This window comes from Eretmochelys imbricata, chromosome 10 (assembly GCF_965152235.1).
Source record: "Eretmochelys imbricata isolate rEreImb1 chromosome 10, rEreImb1.hap1, whole genome shotgun sequence".
In the NCBI taxonomy this organism is placed as follows: Eukaryota; Metazoa; Chordata; order Testudines; family Cheloniidae; genus Eretmochelys; species Eretmochelys imbricata.
Window position 1 is genome coordinate 20,915,446 of NC_135581.1, and position 15,374 is coordinate 20,930,819.

At 41.3% G+C, this 15,374-nt stretch overlaps 1 protein-coding gene across 4 annotated transcripts in view; it reads right to left on the reverse strand.

Moving 5' to 3' along the window:
* CPPED1 (calcineurin like phosphoesterase domain containing 1) overlaps positions 1 to 15,374 on the reverse strand; it is an 86,095-nt gene that overhangs the window by 21,247 nt on the left and 49,474 nt on the right. For 3 of the 4 annotated variants that reach the window (XM_077828789.1, XM_077828788.1, XM_077828790.1), the window contains exon 3: positions 10,458 to 10,880. The exons of the other annotated variant lie outside the window; for it this stretch is intronic. In XM_077828789.1, coding sequence (XP_077684915.1) covers positions 10,458 to 10,880 — 423 coding nt within the window. The remainder of the gene's footprint in view (positions 1 to 10,457; positions 10,881 to 15,374) is intronic. 4 annotated transcript variants of the gene reach the window in all.

A 15,374-nucleotide genomic window follows, 5' to 3' on the forward strand; every position in this document is an offset into this window, starting at 1 on the left:
AGATGGGCATCAATAGGAAAATTGAAAGGTGGATAGGGAATTGGTTAAAGGGGAGACTACAACGAGTCCTACTGAAAGGTGAACTGTCAAGCTGGAGGGAGGTTACCAGTGGAGTTCCTCAAGGATCAGTTTTGGGACCAATCTTATTTAATCTTTTTATTACTGACCTGGGCACAAAAAGTGGGAGTGTGCTAATAAAGTTTGCGGATGATATAAAGCTGGGAGGTATTGTTAATTTAGAGAAGGACAGGGATACCCTACAGGAGGATCTGGATGACCTTGTAAACTGGAGTAATAGTAATAGGATGAAATTTAATAGTGAGAAGTGTAAGGTCATGCATTTAGGGATTAATAACAAGAATTTTAATTATAAGCTAGGGACGCATCAATTAGAAGTAACGGAGGAGGAAAAGGACCTTGGAGTATTGGTTGATCATAGGATGACTATGAGCTGCCAATGTGATATGGCTGTGAAAAAAGCTAATGCGGTCTTGGGATGCATCAGGCGAGGTATTTCCAGTAGGGATAAGGAGGTTTTAGTACCGTTATACAAGGCACTGGTGAGACCTCACCTGGAATACTGTGTGCAGTTCTGGTCTCCCATGTTTAAGAAGGATGAATTCAAACTGGAACAGGTACAGAGAAGGGCTACTAGGATGATCCGAGGAATGGAAAACTTGTCTTATGAAAGGAGACTCGGAGCTTGGCTTGTTTAGCCTAACTAAAAGAAGGTTGAGGGGAGATATGATTGCTCTCTATAAATATATCAGAGGTATAAATACTGGAGAGGGAGAGGAATTATTTAAACTCAGTACCAATATGGATACAAGAACAAATGGATATAAACTGGCCACTAGGAAATTTAGATTAGAAATTAGACGAAGGTTTCTAACCATCAGAGGAGTGAAGTTTTGGAATAGCCTTCCAAGGGAAGCAGTGGGGGCAAAAGATCTATCTGGCTTTAAGATTAAACTCGATAAGTTTATGGAGGAGATGGTATGATGGGATAACATGGTTTTGGTAATTAAATATTCATGGTAAATAGGCCCAATGGCCTGTGATGGGTTATTAGATGGGGTAAGATCTGAGTTACCCAGGAAAGAATTTTCTGTAGTATCTGGCTGATGAATCTTGCCCATATGCTCAAGGTTTAGCTGATCGCCATATTTGGGTTCGGGAAGGAATTTTCCTCCAGGGCAGATTGGAAGAGGCCCTGGAGGTTTTCTGCCTTCCTCTGTAGCATGGGGCACGGGTCACTTGCTGGAGGATTCTCTGCTCCTTGAAGTCTTTAAACTATGATTTGAGGACTTCAATAGCACAGATATAGGTGTGAGGTTTTTTTTGTAGGAGTGGTGGGTGAAATTCTGTGGCCTGCGTTGTGCAGGAGGTCAGACTAGATGATCATAATGGTCCCTTCTGACCTAAATATCTATGAATAGACAACGTGTAGTTTATCTTCAAATGATACTTAACAATTGTTGCAAAATTTTGATAACTCTGCATTTATTGAAAATCTTGACCATGAAGTTTTAAAAGATCCCTGTTTTTATTCTAACCAATATAAACATTAGATTATGTTGCTTTGACTCACACTTTCAGACAATATGTATTATCCAGTGGGACACATAAAGGAAGAATAAAATTCCTTCAGAAAGTAGAATGTAGTTTATATAATTCAAAACGCTACCTTTTAAACACACTTTATATGGATGCTTGATCAAGTAAAAAAAAAAGTATCACATTTTGGAGAAATGAAGCAACCTGCAGTGCACTGTTCTGACAAGAAATTATATACAAGCCTGAGCTTTTTGGTCCTGAGAAAATCCCCCTCCTTCAATCAGTCATGTTTAGTTTCACAACAGCTAACTACAACATTTCTCAGAGTAGCAGCCGTGTTAGTCTGTATTAGCAAAAAGAAAAGGAGTACTTGTGGCACCTTAGAGACTAACACATTTATTTGAGCATAAGCTTTTGTGAGCTACAGCTCACTTCATCGGATGCATTCAGTGGAAAATACAGCGGGGAGATTTATATACACAGAGAACATGAAACAATGGGTGTTACCATACACACTGTAAAGAGAGTGATCACTTAAGGTGAGCTATTACTAGCAGGACAGCGGGTGGGGGGTTGGAGGGACCTTTTGTAGTGATAATCAAGGTAGGCCATTTCCAGCTGCCCCCTGCCATGTACATTGGCCAAACTGGACAGTCTCTACATAGAAGAATAAATGGACACAAATCAGACGTCAAGAATTATAACATTCAAAAACCCGTCGGAGAACACTTCAATCTCTTTGGTCACTCGATTACAGACCTAAAAGTTGCAATTCTTCAACAAAAAAACTTCAAAAACAGCTCCAACGAGACTGCTGAACTGGAATTAATTTGCAAACTGGACACAATTAATTTAGGCTTGCATAGAGACTGGGAGTGGATGGGTCAATACACAAAGTAAAACTATTTCCCCATGTTTCTTCCCTCCCCCACCCCCCCGTTCCTCAGATGTTCTTGTCAACTGCTGGAAACAGCCACCACTCTCCTGCTGATAATAGCTCACCTTAAGTGATCACTCTCGTTACAGTGTGTATGTTAACACCCATTGTTTCATGTTCTGTATGTATATAAATCTCCCCACTGTATTTTCCACTGAATGCATCCGATGAAGTGAGCTCTAGCTGTAGCTGAAGTGAGCTGTAGAGACTAAATTGGTTAGTCTCTAAGGTGCCACAAGTACTCCTTTTCTTTTAACTACAACATTGAGGAATGTAGAAGTGGCCAGTAGAAACAATTACAGAACATCTAGGTAGCTAAAATTTAGTTACAAATTAAATCTTCAGTACCCTGAAATGTAATGTATGACGGACGAGGAAAGGTTTCATCTTTGAGTAGAAGCCACATATGAACATCCTAAAGAAGTCTATTCCCCTGTCAGCAAGAGAGCGGAGTGAGGTTATTTAGAACTTTAAAACTGCAGCACCATCTTCTTCTAATGAAATATAGTCTTACTTACAAATAAACCCTCTAGAATATCAGTTTTGCAGCACCAGGGAAAAGGGGTCAGGATGATTATGATATAATTGCACTGTAGTGGAACAGAGGAAGTTAGTTGTGTGTAATGCATCATAAGCCCTGGAAGGGTAATTCTATCACAATAATTAGACCCCGGTCCTGCCTTATTGTTTAATTACACTTCTGTGATTCCAAGTCCCACCCCCCGCCCCAGTACTGTTCTACTCTTATTTTCCCTTAATAATGAAATGAGTGCAAGAACTGTGTGATGCTAGTGCCTCTAGCCAGCCTTTACAGGCTGGAAGAAGGAAGGGCTATGTCTCCACATGGACCAACAGAATTGGCTGGCCATTAAGTTGAGCATTCTCTATACCTTTTTAAAAGGGGAGGGGGCAGGACAGGGAGTGCATGCCAGAGAGCACAAAGACTCTGGAATCGCTCCCACCCTTGACGTGGGTGAGTCTATAAGGAACAATCCAGCTCTTAACCTCAGACTGATTATCTTCATCTTTATACACACTGTTGCCTAATATAAAGGCTATTTGTCTATTTCACCTTCAAATATATATATTTTTTAAACCACAAGATAAATGTCAGGCTTTCCCCCTTTTTAATTAAAAACACCACCACCAGCAGCAGACCTTCCTTGCTTGCTGTTTTACCAAGAGGTTTTCTTCAACTCTGCATTTCTAAGCAGCACTCTCTTGGGCACAAAATCATCTTTTCAAAATCTCTCACATAACACTGTCTGTAATCTTGGTGTCATCCCTGACCACAAACTCCTCTTCCCTAATCTCTTTGGTCTATAAATCTGCTCACTAAACTAGTTCCCAGTTCAACAAAACTTTTAATTACATTTGTGTTCTGCTGAATTAGGGCTATCGGCAATCACTCTACTGGGTGAAGCACTTACTAATCTAAGCAGTCCCACCAACCTCGTTGCTTGTGTATGCAGAGTACTAAGTGTTTGCAGGATGAGTACTTAAATTGAACTGTAGTTACATTTTCAAGTCACAAATATATGTAATTTACTGACAAAACTATACTTATTTAAATAAAATAGAGTCACAATTAATTATGCTTTGTACGAAATAAACAATTGTTCAGTTTTAAGAAACAATATATATTTGTTCAAGTAATATGAACTAAGGGCCAAGTTTTCAGCGTGACCTGCACCCAGCCTTTCACATACAAAACTGTGTACACATACACTTGAGCCTGCACTTTTCAGGTGCAAACACCTGTGAACGCACTATAAAAATTTGAACAGCTGAGCACGCCTACAACTCCTTTAGAATCCATTGGCTCCAACTGATATTGCAGGTGCAAATCCTAAAATGCACAAGCGTTAGGGTAGGTCAAATATGTTTTCACTCCATATGTTTCACATAGATTTTCTTCACCTTCACTGAGCGAGAGAGAATGTGTGCGCACATAAGGGAGACGGGCCTTTTCAAACAGAGGTCTAAAACTCAGAAGTTAAAGCATTATAGTTTCAGAAACAAATTTCTATTTGCTGATAAAAACTGTTTTGGATTGAGCTAATCTACTATTACATTCCAAACCAAAAATCTCTGACTATAGGCAGGAAAATGGATAATTTGTTAGATATATAGTTATCTGTACAGTTTAACTTCATAAAGTAATAATACACATTTACAAGTGCCAGATTTTCAATTTATAAATATTTATCATAAGGACATGATTTTATCTTTAATTAGCTCAACTGTTAAGGACACGTCTAATGTGAGAAATGTAATTCAGCATTTTGCACCAGATGTAGCTTCTGTCAGTTAGTCTTTTATCTTTGTTTGTAATGAATGAGATATTGAAATCAGATTAAAAACATGTTAAACATGCAACTGATTATTAGAGTAACCGCACCAAATCTGAGCTCTAAACTTGAAAAGGATATTGAGGTTTCTGAAATCAAGTTAATTAATCTGAAGAAACTTTATGCAATATTTGAATGCTAAAACACCATTTACTTCCTAAATATCTCCATGTACTTTTTCTTCATTTATAGTACAACCAAGTTTACCTATTGCTATATAGCCCTTTATTAAGTGCAAATGTCTTCCCTATTTCACTTTCCCTGGCAATTTCTTCCCCACCCACCCCCAACATTAAAATTGCTTTTTGGTATGAGAGAGACAGACAGACAGACTTAAAAACAGGAAAAATATTCCAAGTTCAGACAAAAATATCTTGTTAACCTTTACAGAAGAGAATTCTTTACTAGAATTTTTCATCATTACAAACCATTTTGTATAGCATTTCAAGTCATTCCCACTGAGGCAGAGAAAAGTAGTAGAACACTGGCAGGTGAGGGCGTGGAGGGGTGTTAAAAAACCTTTCATTAAAAAGACAGAATAATTTTCTCAGATTAGAGTCAGAAAATTAGAATAAATATTAAGTGATCAAAAGGTTAACCTCCTTAACATGCAAGAGCCAGAGTGTCTGGGTTTTTTTTTCCAGAAAATAAGCAGAGTACACTGGGACTTTGTTATCTATTGTCTCTCTCTTTCCTCCATGTATGTATGAGGTGAATTATATGGGGGAAAACCAATTTCATAACCAAGGGTGTGCTGAAATTGATTAATTCTTGGGAAAAGCATAAAGATAGAAAATAACTGGTGTCACTACACATCTGTGCTACCATGATAACTGTTTTTTATACTCCTACAAAGAAGGCTCTTCAAGAGAATAATAAAAATAAAAAAAAGGGAAGCAGAATGCATCTGTTACTAAGGAAACTCAGCCACAGAGAGTTCTGTTTTTGAGTCAGAGAATTTTTCACAGCTTATTTAGTTAAGCTGTTGTATTGCTAGCTTTCTAGCGCTTTATCCTCATTTCATTTGTTTAATTAATACAAATGTAGTAAGTGATCCGAACACAATGTGGCTCTTATTATTTGGGAGTGGGTGATTTGTTCAATAGAGTGGTCTTTCATTACTGTCTCTTTTTCCCATAAATTAAAGCTATCTTGGTGCTCTGATAAAGTTTTAACATATTTAAAGTATAGACATTTTAAGTACAGCTACCAATAGATTATTATGAAATATCACTGAAAGAAGAGAGACTATAAAAAAGCCAGGGATGCACCAAGTTAAATACAACAGCCATGTACTATTTAATGTTATCTTTAAATTAATTAACTCTGTAAAACATTATCTGAAGAGATAGCTCTTTGAAGTGTTAACATGGTTGCAACCAGCCAGAAAATAGGAATGATTGACCTTTATATACTGATAAAGGTTTCAGTCAACCAAGTTTCAGTTTAATGGCAGGATCAGACTATGCAAGATGTAGTTTTGTGAAATACTCTGATAGGGAGAAGCACTGTATAACGTGAACTTTAAAAGGCAAGTGGAATGCTAATTTTCAGTAACACTATTACTCTGGGGGAATTCTGCACCACTGTGCGTGCATAATTAATGAGCAGTGCATACTTTTAATATTTTGCGCAGAAAAAAGCTTGTGTGGGAATGTTGCGGCAGTTCCGCCTTTTGCCCACCAGAGAGCATTGTGGTGCTAGAACACAGCAGCTGCTCCAAGCCAGCTGGGGAAGAGAAAGAGCTGGTCTTCTTCACAGCACCCGCTGTGGGGAGCTATGGGGAGACAGACAGCCTGGGCTGCTGAGGGGTCAGATGGGGCTCATAAAGGTTAGTGGGGGAGGACAGACTGGGGCAGGGGCTGAATGGGAGCTGAGGTGCAGAGCCACATAGGTAAAGAAAGAGGGAGGTGCAGAGCTACAGGGGGCAGGAGATGACTGAGAGGGGGCACAGAGTCACATGGGGATGGGGGAAGGGGTGCAGGGCCATAAAGGAACAAGCGGGTGGCTGAGTGGGGGCACAGAGACACATGGGGGTACAGGGGGTGCAGGGCCATAAAGGAACAAGCGGGTGGCTGAGTGGGGGCACAGAGACACATGGGGGTACAGGGGGTGCAGGGCCACATGGGAGTACAGGGGCAGATGTGCCTGACTGAATGGGAGAGGCTAGAGGTCAGCCAGCATCTACATGGGGAAGCTCCCTAGCAGTCCCGCTCCACCCCCGCAACCTCTTCCATACTTGTCCCACCCATACCCAACAACCCTCCAAGTTCATACCTAGGCTCCTTCCCAGAAATTATTTCCCTCTCCTTCAGCTCCTTCGTTAACCCGGACTCCCTCAAACCCTTTTCACTGCTTCTGAGGGGTGCAGGAAATACAGTTCTGTATTGTAGTTTAAATGAATTATTATTACTCAGAGTTCTGTATTAATATGCCTAGTAAAGGAATCTGTTTGTCAAAAAACATTTTCTGATTATTTTTTATTGTCTGTATTGCTACAGACATACTTGCTGATAGGTATTTTGAAACAAATGACCAAAAATAATTGAAACTGTTGTGATTAAATTGTGTTATTTTGACAAATAAAATATGCAGAATATTGCAGAATTTGAAAATACTGTGCAGAATTTTTAATTTTTTTGGTACAGAATTTCCCCAGGAGTATATAATGCACTAGTGCTTAATACAGTATCATTTACAATGAAGGCATTTTACATAAATTAATTCTGATATCAAAGGAATAATGCCACAATTATAAAATGGTACCAAATGTTAGTAAGTCAACTGAATGAAAATGAACTTGGAAGACAGCAATGTTTTGACTCTACATTAATGCTTATTTACCTCCGGGAGACTTATGACACCCATTTCATTTTAGGCCTTGTCTACACTGCAGAGTTTTATCGCTATAATTAAAGCACTTTAAACTGCTATTCCATGTCCACACTGCTCGTTGTGTCGGCAGAGTACATCCACACTAGCAGCTCTCGCATTGGCATAGAGAGCAGTGCACTTTGGGTAGCTATCCCACTGTGCAACTGGCCACAGGGTTCTTTGGGAAGGGTTTTCAATGCCTCATGGGGCAGGTACAGCATCACATGATGCAGGTTGCACAATCCCATCGTTCCATGGGCATCGTGCTAGATTGCCAGCCGCTCTTCAACTGACGTGTGCGGGGGGAAGCACGTGATGGGGAGTGTGTGTGTGTGTGTGTGTGTATGTGTGTGTGTGTGTGGGAGACAGACAGAATGTGTGTCGGGGGAGTGTGTATGTGAGAGAGACAGAGTGTGCGTCGGGGGAGAGGGAGTGTGTTGGCATGCTGTCTCTCTAAGTTCAGCCAACCACCAAAAGCAACCAGTCCTGAGGCGGTGAAGGGGGACACCCCCAACATCAGCCCCCGCCTGCCTGCACAGCAGTCTCACACACATACACACACGCCTCTGCCTGCTTGCCTGTGTGTTCCATAGTGCGGGAGAGAGCAGCATTCCACATTAATGATTTCCTCTTTGCTGCCGGAGCTGAGCGGCATGCTTAGCTGTCAGAACTTCACAGAGCTCTGAAAGGGAAGGGGTGCCTTCCTGTGTAGCAGAAATGCAGGGCAGCCAAGTTCAAAAGAGTGAGGAGAGAAGTCATGACCGACATTGTGGGATACTGGGGGAAGCCAGTTACAGTGATATAATGAACGGCAGCATCTACATGGACACTTTGTCGCAAAAAGCTCTGTGCCTCTCATTGAGGTGGTTTTATTTTGTTGCTGAAATTGAAGAGTTTTGTTACCAAAAGTGGCATTGCAGCATGTACACCTCCATTGTTTCGTCGCCAAAAGCTGCCTTTTGGCGATAAAACTCTGCAGTGTAGACAAGGCCTAAGTAACACTTTAGTGTTTTTAAACACTTTAAAACAAATGTACAAGTATTTACCTGATTAAAGATATTTCCTATTAAACTAGTACTGATATGAACAGCTCTTTAAAAAACTCCATAAACAGATATGCATATTGTATTTTTCTTAAAAAATGCTAAACAATTTAATTCACAAAGATTAAAAAGGACAAAATGGAAAGGTTATATTTTGTACAAGAACCTCCACTATGATCTTCCAGGATAGTCTTGAAAGACGATACTTTTCCTTATACTCTTATATTATTTCCCATCCCTCTGGGACATTTTATTTCATATTAGGGTCAGGTTGGCAGCAGGGATCTAATAACTAAAATAAAATGTGGCAGAGTATGATTTTGTAACAATGCATCTGTGAGGTATATTGCAATGTCAGTGAATCTCTGTGATAGAAAAGGTTTAAATTTTAACAGTACCAAGGGATAACTTTGGGTTTTGTTTTGTTTTTTAAAAACAAATGTATTTTAAAATGTTAAAATTCAAAGATGCTTGCTGAACTACTGCGATAGTTTCTGGGCTTGGGAAATAAAATATTGACAATTATTTTTGCAGGGAACATACACACACATAGGCATAGACTTAAATACCCCTCAAAACATGTATGTGAAATTCTGGGTCATTGTTTTAGAACAACCATACCTATTCTTTTTTGTGACTGGTTCACGCAGAGTGCGTTTTAAAAATGGACAATGACTCTGAAGTGATCAAGGTAAAATACATGGTGATATGCAGCAATGACATTTCATTGTGACAGCAGCTCTTCTTTTTATGGGGAGATGTAAAATGGGAGGTGTCCTGCCCGGCTCACAAAGTTGAGCTGACCTGCCTGAAACTACTCTTTACCATAGGTAAACCTTTACACCTGTCAGATCAAACAGATTTGTCAATCACATCATTCTAAACCAGACTTGAATCAGTATTATTTGGTGCTTCACTTGTATGGGATACAGCCTATTCTCTGGATCTAATTTTAAAAAAATATTTATATATTATACACAAACACACACACACACAATATAGCAGTGGGAGGCTTCAACCTGTGGATACTGTCCATTCACACAATCAAGCATCTTGGGACACATCTCTCTTACACTCTTGTCAAATAGGCAGTCCAAACTAATGGCTGTCAAGGAAGGATTATTTGTTTGTTTGTTTTTCTTTTTTTTTTTGGGGGGGGGGGGAAGAAAGTTTACCTACTGTATGTAGTTCATTTGTGTTACCCCAGTTAACCTCATTCTTTTAAATGCTATACAAAGGAGTTTCTGCCCTGAAGAGCTTACTGTTTAGAAGATAGAACCTGTAAAAAAGTAGAGGAAAGAGAGACGAAACACACTCACCCACCCCGTGATATTAGTCACACATCTTTTTTATATATAATAAAAAAAATAAAATATGTAGTAATATGTAGTAAGATAATAAAATGCATCCCCAGATGCTCAGATCTTTCTCCTTTTCAATTTTAACGGTCACTCCTACTTAATTTCTATTCTACTGATAAAAATATAACATACTGCCCAACTAGTACACATTTACCTCTAACTGCTATTCTTTTTAAAAAGGCTAAAAGTAAAAATTTCCCTTCCTATGCCAAACCCAAAACAAAGCTCTTAACCCAAACGCCACCCAATGTCCACTTATTGTATCCCAGGATATGAGCTGTTCACATCATAGTGCTGAAAAGAAAAATCAGTTAAATGCAAGTAGCAGCGATACCTGCTTTATGAAACTTTTCCATCAGCTCCTGCCGAACCGACTTCTCCAAGTTAAAATAGTCATGGTCTTCATCCGGGTTTTGTAGAAATAGAGGAATATGCTGAAATACTATTACATGTTTACACGTCTGTTTTTCAGCTACAGCCAGTTGTGCATCAAGCCACTCATCTTGGGCCTGCTTTAACTCAGGACATTTAGAGGAATCAAAATATAACTGTGAGTTAAGCACAAGAAAGAAAACTCCTCCAACCCAAAAACTGAAGTAATCATCTCCCCAGTGCTTGCAATAATCATCTATTGTTTCAGGTGTTGGAACATTGCCGATATCATGATTTCCGCTGACAAATACCAATGGAATGTCTTGGTCAATGTTCTTCAGGACATTTTTCAAATCTTGTTCTTGGTCCTTTCGCCACTGAGTTCCTATAAAAAGAATGGAGTTATTTTACCTTTTATGTTTATGCTACGCTCTTCTACCACCACCATTTAAATTTTGTTAATACAGACAGCATGGACAGTAAAACCAAATGACACTGCTATCCAGATAAAGCAAATATGCAGCAGACAAAATGTATAATGTTATTCTTTAATTATATTTTTAAGGTATCCATCAGTCATCTAAGCTTGACGCCTTCTCTACTGTCTGTTTCCTTCATGCCTCCCTCCTTCCTTCCATGGCCAGTATTCTGCCATTCTATATACCTTTCAATGCACAAGACTGCCGAAGACAATTTACAGATTGCCCAACAGTAGATGCCATAAGGATGTGTGGTCAATATTCTGCATCAAACACATCATCTCTCTCCCCTTTTTTCCATCATAAGAATAGCCATACTGGGTGAAACCAAAGGTCCATCTAGCCAAATATCCTGTCTTCCGATAAGGTGCCCAAAGGGAATTAATAGAACAGGTAATCATCAAGTGATCCATCCCCTGTTTCCCATTCCCAGCTTCTGGCAAACAGGGACTAGGGAAATCATACAGACTGATGATCCATTGAGGAAAATGCAGAATCATTGGAAGGTGTCATTCAAGTTCGTGTACAAGGTAGCAACTGATGAAACGTCTGGTTTATACTTCATAGGTAGGTAAAAGAATGGAGTTTTTGTTCATTACTAGAACTGCTTCAGCAAAAACAATTAGTGTCTTGTAGAAACTCATTTAGATTGTTAAAACAGTCTTGTACTATTACTAAAACATGGGATTAATTTCAAGGAGGGGTAATTGTGCACTTTACCAATTTGTTTTCCTCCCCCCTCACGTCTGACTTATAATATGCTTGTCTAAAATATTTATCATTCTGCTGACACGAAGTCCTATTACTCTTGTGATGGGTATATTTAAACACTGGAGAAATATACATGATGTCATGAAAAGTTAGGAAAATGTCTTTTTGGAAGGGTGTTTGTTTATTTTACATTAAATAAAAGGATAGAAAAACTTTGTTCTACATTTGAGAAAAGAATACTTTTTATATATAGAGAGAGTTGTTATTATAAATGAATTAAAGTATTACATTTCTAAAAAAAAAAGTATATATTTTACCGCAGGGAACAATGTTACAAAGGTAAATTTCACAGTTGGATTTTAGAAACCAAGAAGCCATTTTTATAAAACTGGGATTGGAATTTTATAAGTTTTTATTTACAAGGAGGTCTGAATTGAGACTCACATTGCAGCAGTGACCATAAATGCAACAACTATGCAAAACATGTTCACTTAAACAAATTTAGAACTCTCAACTACATAGATTTTATATAAAATCTATTACACAGTTTTTTTTAATTGCACCTATCACTGTAAGGTTTATACAATTCTTTTTCGTGCTTCTTCAAAGTTTCTAGAATCTGAATGCTGATATAGCCTTGACTTAAAACAAAACAAAACAAACAAACGGTTACTCACCCTTTCTGTAACTGTTGTTCTTTGAGATGTGTTGCTCATATCCATTCCAGTTAGGTTTGTGCACGCGCTGCATGCACAGAAGTTGGAAACTTTTCCCTAGCCCTACCCGTCAGGCCGGCTGTGGAGCCCCTAGAGTGGGGCTGGTATGGTGCTCTATATATGACCTGCCGGCCCAACCCCTGTTCAGTTCCTTCTTGCCAGCAACTCCGACAGGGGAAGGTGGTGGTGGTGGTGGTGGAGAATGGAATAGAGCAACACATCTCGAGCAACACATCTCGAAGAACAACAGTTACAAAAAGGGTGAGTAACCGTTTTTTCTTCTTCGAGTGCTTGCTCATATCAATTCCAGTTAGGTGACTCCTAAACCTTATCTTGGAGGTGGGGTCGCAGTCAAGGTATTGCAGACTGAAGAATCGCCTTGCTGAAGGCCGCATCATCATGAGATTGATGGACGATGGCATAGTGCGACATGAAGGTGTGCACTGAAGCCCATGTGGCAGCCCTGCAGATTTCCTGGAGAGGTACATGTGCCAGAAAGGCTGCAGGAGGCTTGAGCTCTTGTGGAGTGAGCTGTAACAGCAGGCGGAGGGACATTTGCCAAGTTATAACTAGCACGAATATACATTGTGATCCATGAAGATATCTGCTGGTAAGAAACCGGCGCACCTTTCATTCATTCCGCTATAGCGATGAACAACTGGGTTGTCTTGCGGAATGGCTTTGTTCGATCTATGTAGAAGGCGAGCACCCTTCTGACATCCAGTGAATGCAGCTGCTGCTCTCAAAGATTAGCATGCGGTTTTGGGTAGAAAACCGGCAGGAAAATATCCTGGCTGACATGGAAACGGAATACAACTTTTGGTAGGAAAGCTAGATGAGGCCTAAGCTGAACTTTGTCCTTATGGAAAATGGTATACGGTGGCTCACACGTGAGAGCCCATAGCTCAGAAACACGTCGTGCTGAGGTAATGGCCACTAGGAAGGCAACCTTCAAGGAGAGATAGAGGAGCAAGCAGGAAGCTAGCGGCTCGAAAGGGGGACCCAGGAGATGGGAGAGGACTAAGTTAAGGTCCCAGGCCGGCACAGGGGGCTTCATCAGGGGATGGACTTTTTCCAGACCTTTTAGGAAATGTCCCAATGTGCAAACATGGAACGCCCGGCAATGTCTGGGTGGACATTAAGAGAGCCAAATGCCAGATGCTGGTTTTTAAGTGCACTAAATAGTCCAGGATGCACGGGATTGAAGCCTGGAGCAGGAGCACCTGCCGTTGAGCACACCAAATGGAAAACCTTTTCCACTTTGCTTCATACATAATCCTGGTAGAAGGTTTGCGGCTTTCCAGAAGCACCTGTCTCGCCAACTCCGAACAGGCAAGCTCAACCCAGTTCAACTACAGATCCTCCAGACCATGAGATGGAGAGACTGAAGGTCTGGATGGAGGAGACAACCATGATTCTGTGAGTTGAGGTCGGGGGTGAGAGGTAGACGCAGCAGGGCGTGGATCGACAGATCCAAGAGAGTGGGGTACCAGCACTGGCGAAGCCAAGCTGGGGCCACCAGTATGACGTCCGCCTTGTCCCTGCGGACCTTGAGAAGCACCTTGTGGACCAGAGAAAATGGCGGGAAGGTGTATAGTAACTGACCAGACTATGGAATCAGGAAGGCACCCACGATCGAGCCCGGGCTGTGACCCCGGAAGGAGCAGAAGGTTGGATGCTTCCTGCTGGTCCGTGTGGCGAACAGATCAATTCGGAGAAACCCCTAGCTGCGGAAAATGGAGTGGATAATGTCCATACGAATTGATCATTCGTGTATAAGGAAGCGTCTGCTCAAGCTGTCTGCCAGTACGTTCTGAACGCCCAGCAGATATGAAGCTTGGAGAAGGATGGAGTGGGCTAGACAGAATTCCCACAGTAGAAGGGCTTCCTGACATAGAGGAGACGACCGGGCCCCACCTTGTTTGTTTAAATAAAACAAGGCTATGGTGTTGTCCGTCAGCACCACTACACAATGGCCCTGCAAGTGGGACAGGAACACTTGGCATACAAGGCGGATAGCCCTGAGTTTTTTTATATTGATATGCAGGGCCAGCTCCTCTACCTGCCATATACCCTGAGTCGTCAGGCTTTGGAGATGCGCTCCCCAGCCCAGCACGGACGTGTCCGTTACCAGAGTCAGAGTGGGTTGGGGAGGGTGGAACGGGAATCCAGCCACCAATGCAGGGAATTGAGGGTATGCCTCAGGACGGTGAGCACCATGTCCGGACTGTCATGGCCCGGGCGATATGTGGACGCCAGCCACGCCTGTAGGGGCCTGAGCCTCAACCTGGCATGCTGCACCACGTAAGTGCAGGATGCCAAGTGACCCAGCAGCTTGAGATACTGCCTCGCTGTGGTAGTGGGAAAACTGCAGAGACCGGCGAATATGTGTGCAAAGGCTAGACATAGGGCCTCTGGGAGGAATGCTCTTGCTTGGTTTGCATCCAGGACCGCCCCAATAAACTCTGTTTGGGTTGGGGTGAGAACAGACCTGTTGACATTGAGAATGATTCCCAAGTGGTTGAACGTGTCTCTGACCATTTGCACCTGTGATTCTACCTGCTGGTGAGACCGGCCTCGTATGAGCCAGTCATCCAGGTACAGGTAGACATGCATGTGATGGCGGCGAAAAAAGACTGCCATGACCATAATGCATTTGGTGAAGATGCGAGGAGCCGTGTACAGGCCGAATGGGAGGGCTGTGAACTGATAATGCGTCTTGTTCACCACGAAGCAGAGAAAAACGTCTGTGAGATGGAGTGATTGAAATGTGAAAATAAGCGTCCTTCATATCGAGGGCGGCGCACCTGTCTCCCGGATCCAGTGAGGGAATGATTGTGCCCAAGGATACCACGCGGAACTTCAAGTTGACAATGTATTTGTTGAGGTCCAGAATGGGCTTTAGGCCTTCTTTTGCCTTGGGAATGAGGAAGTAATGTGAATAGAATCCCTTGCCTCTTAGTTCCTGAGGTA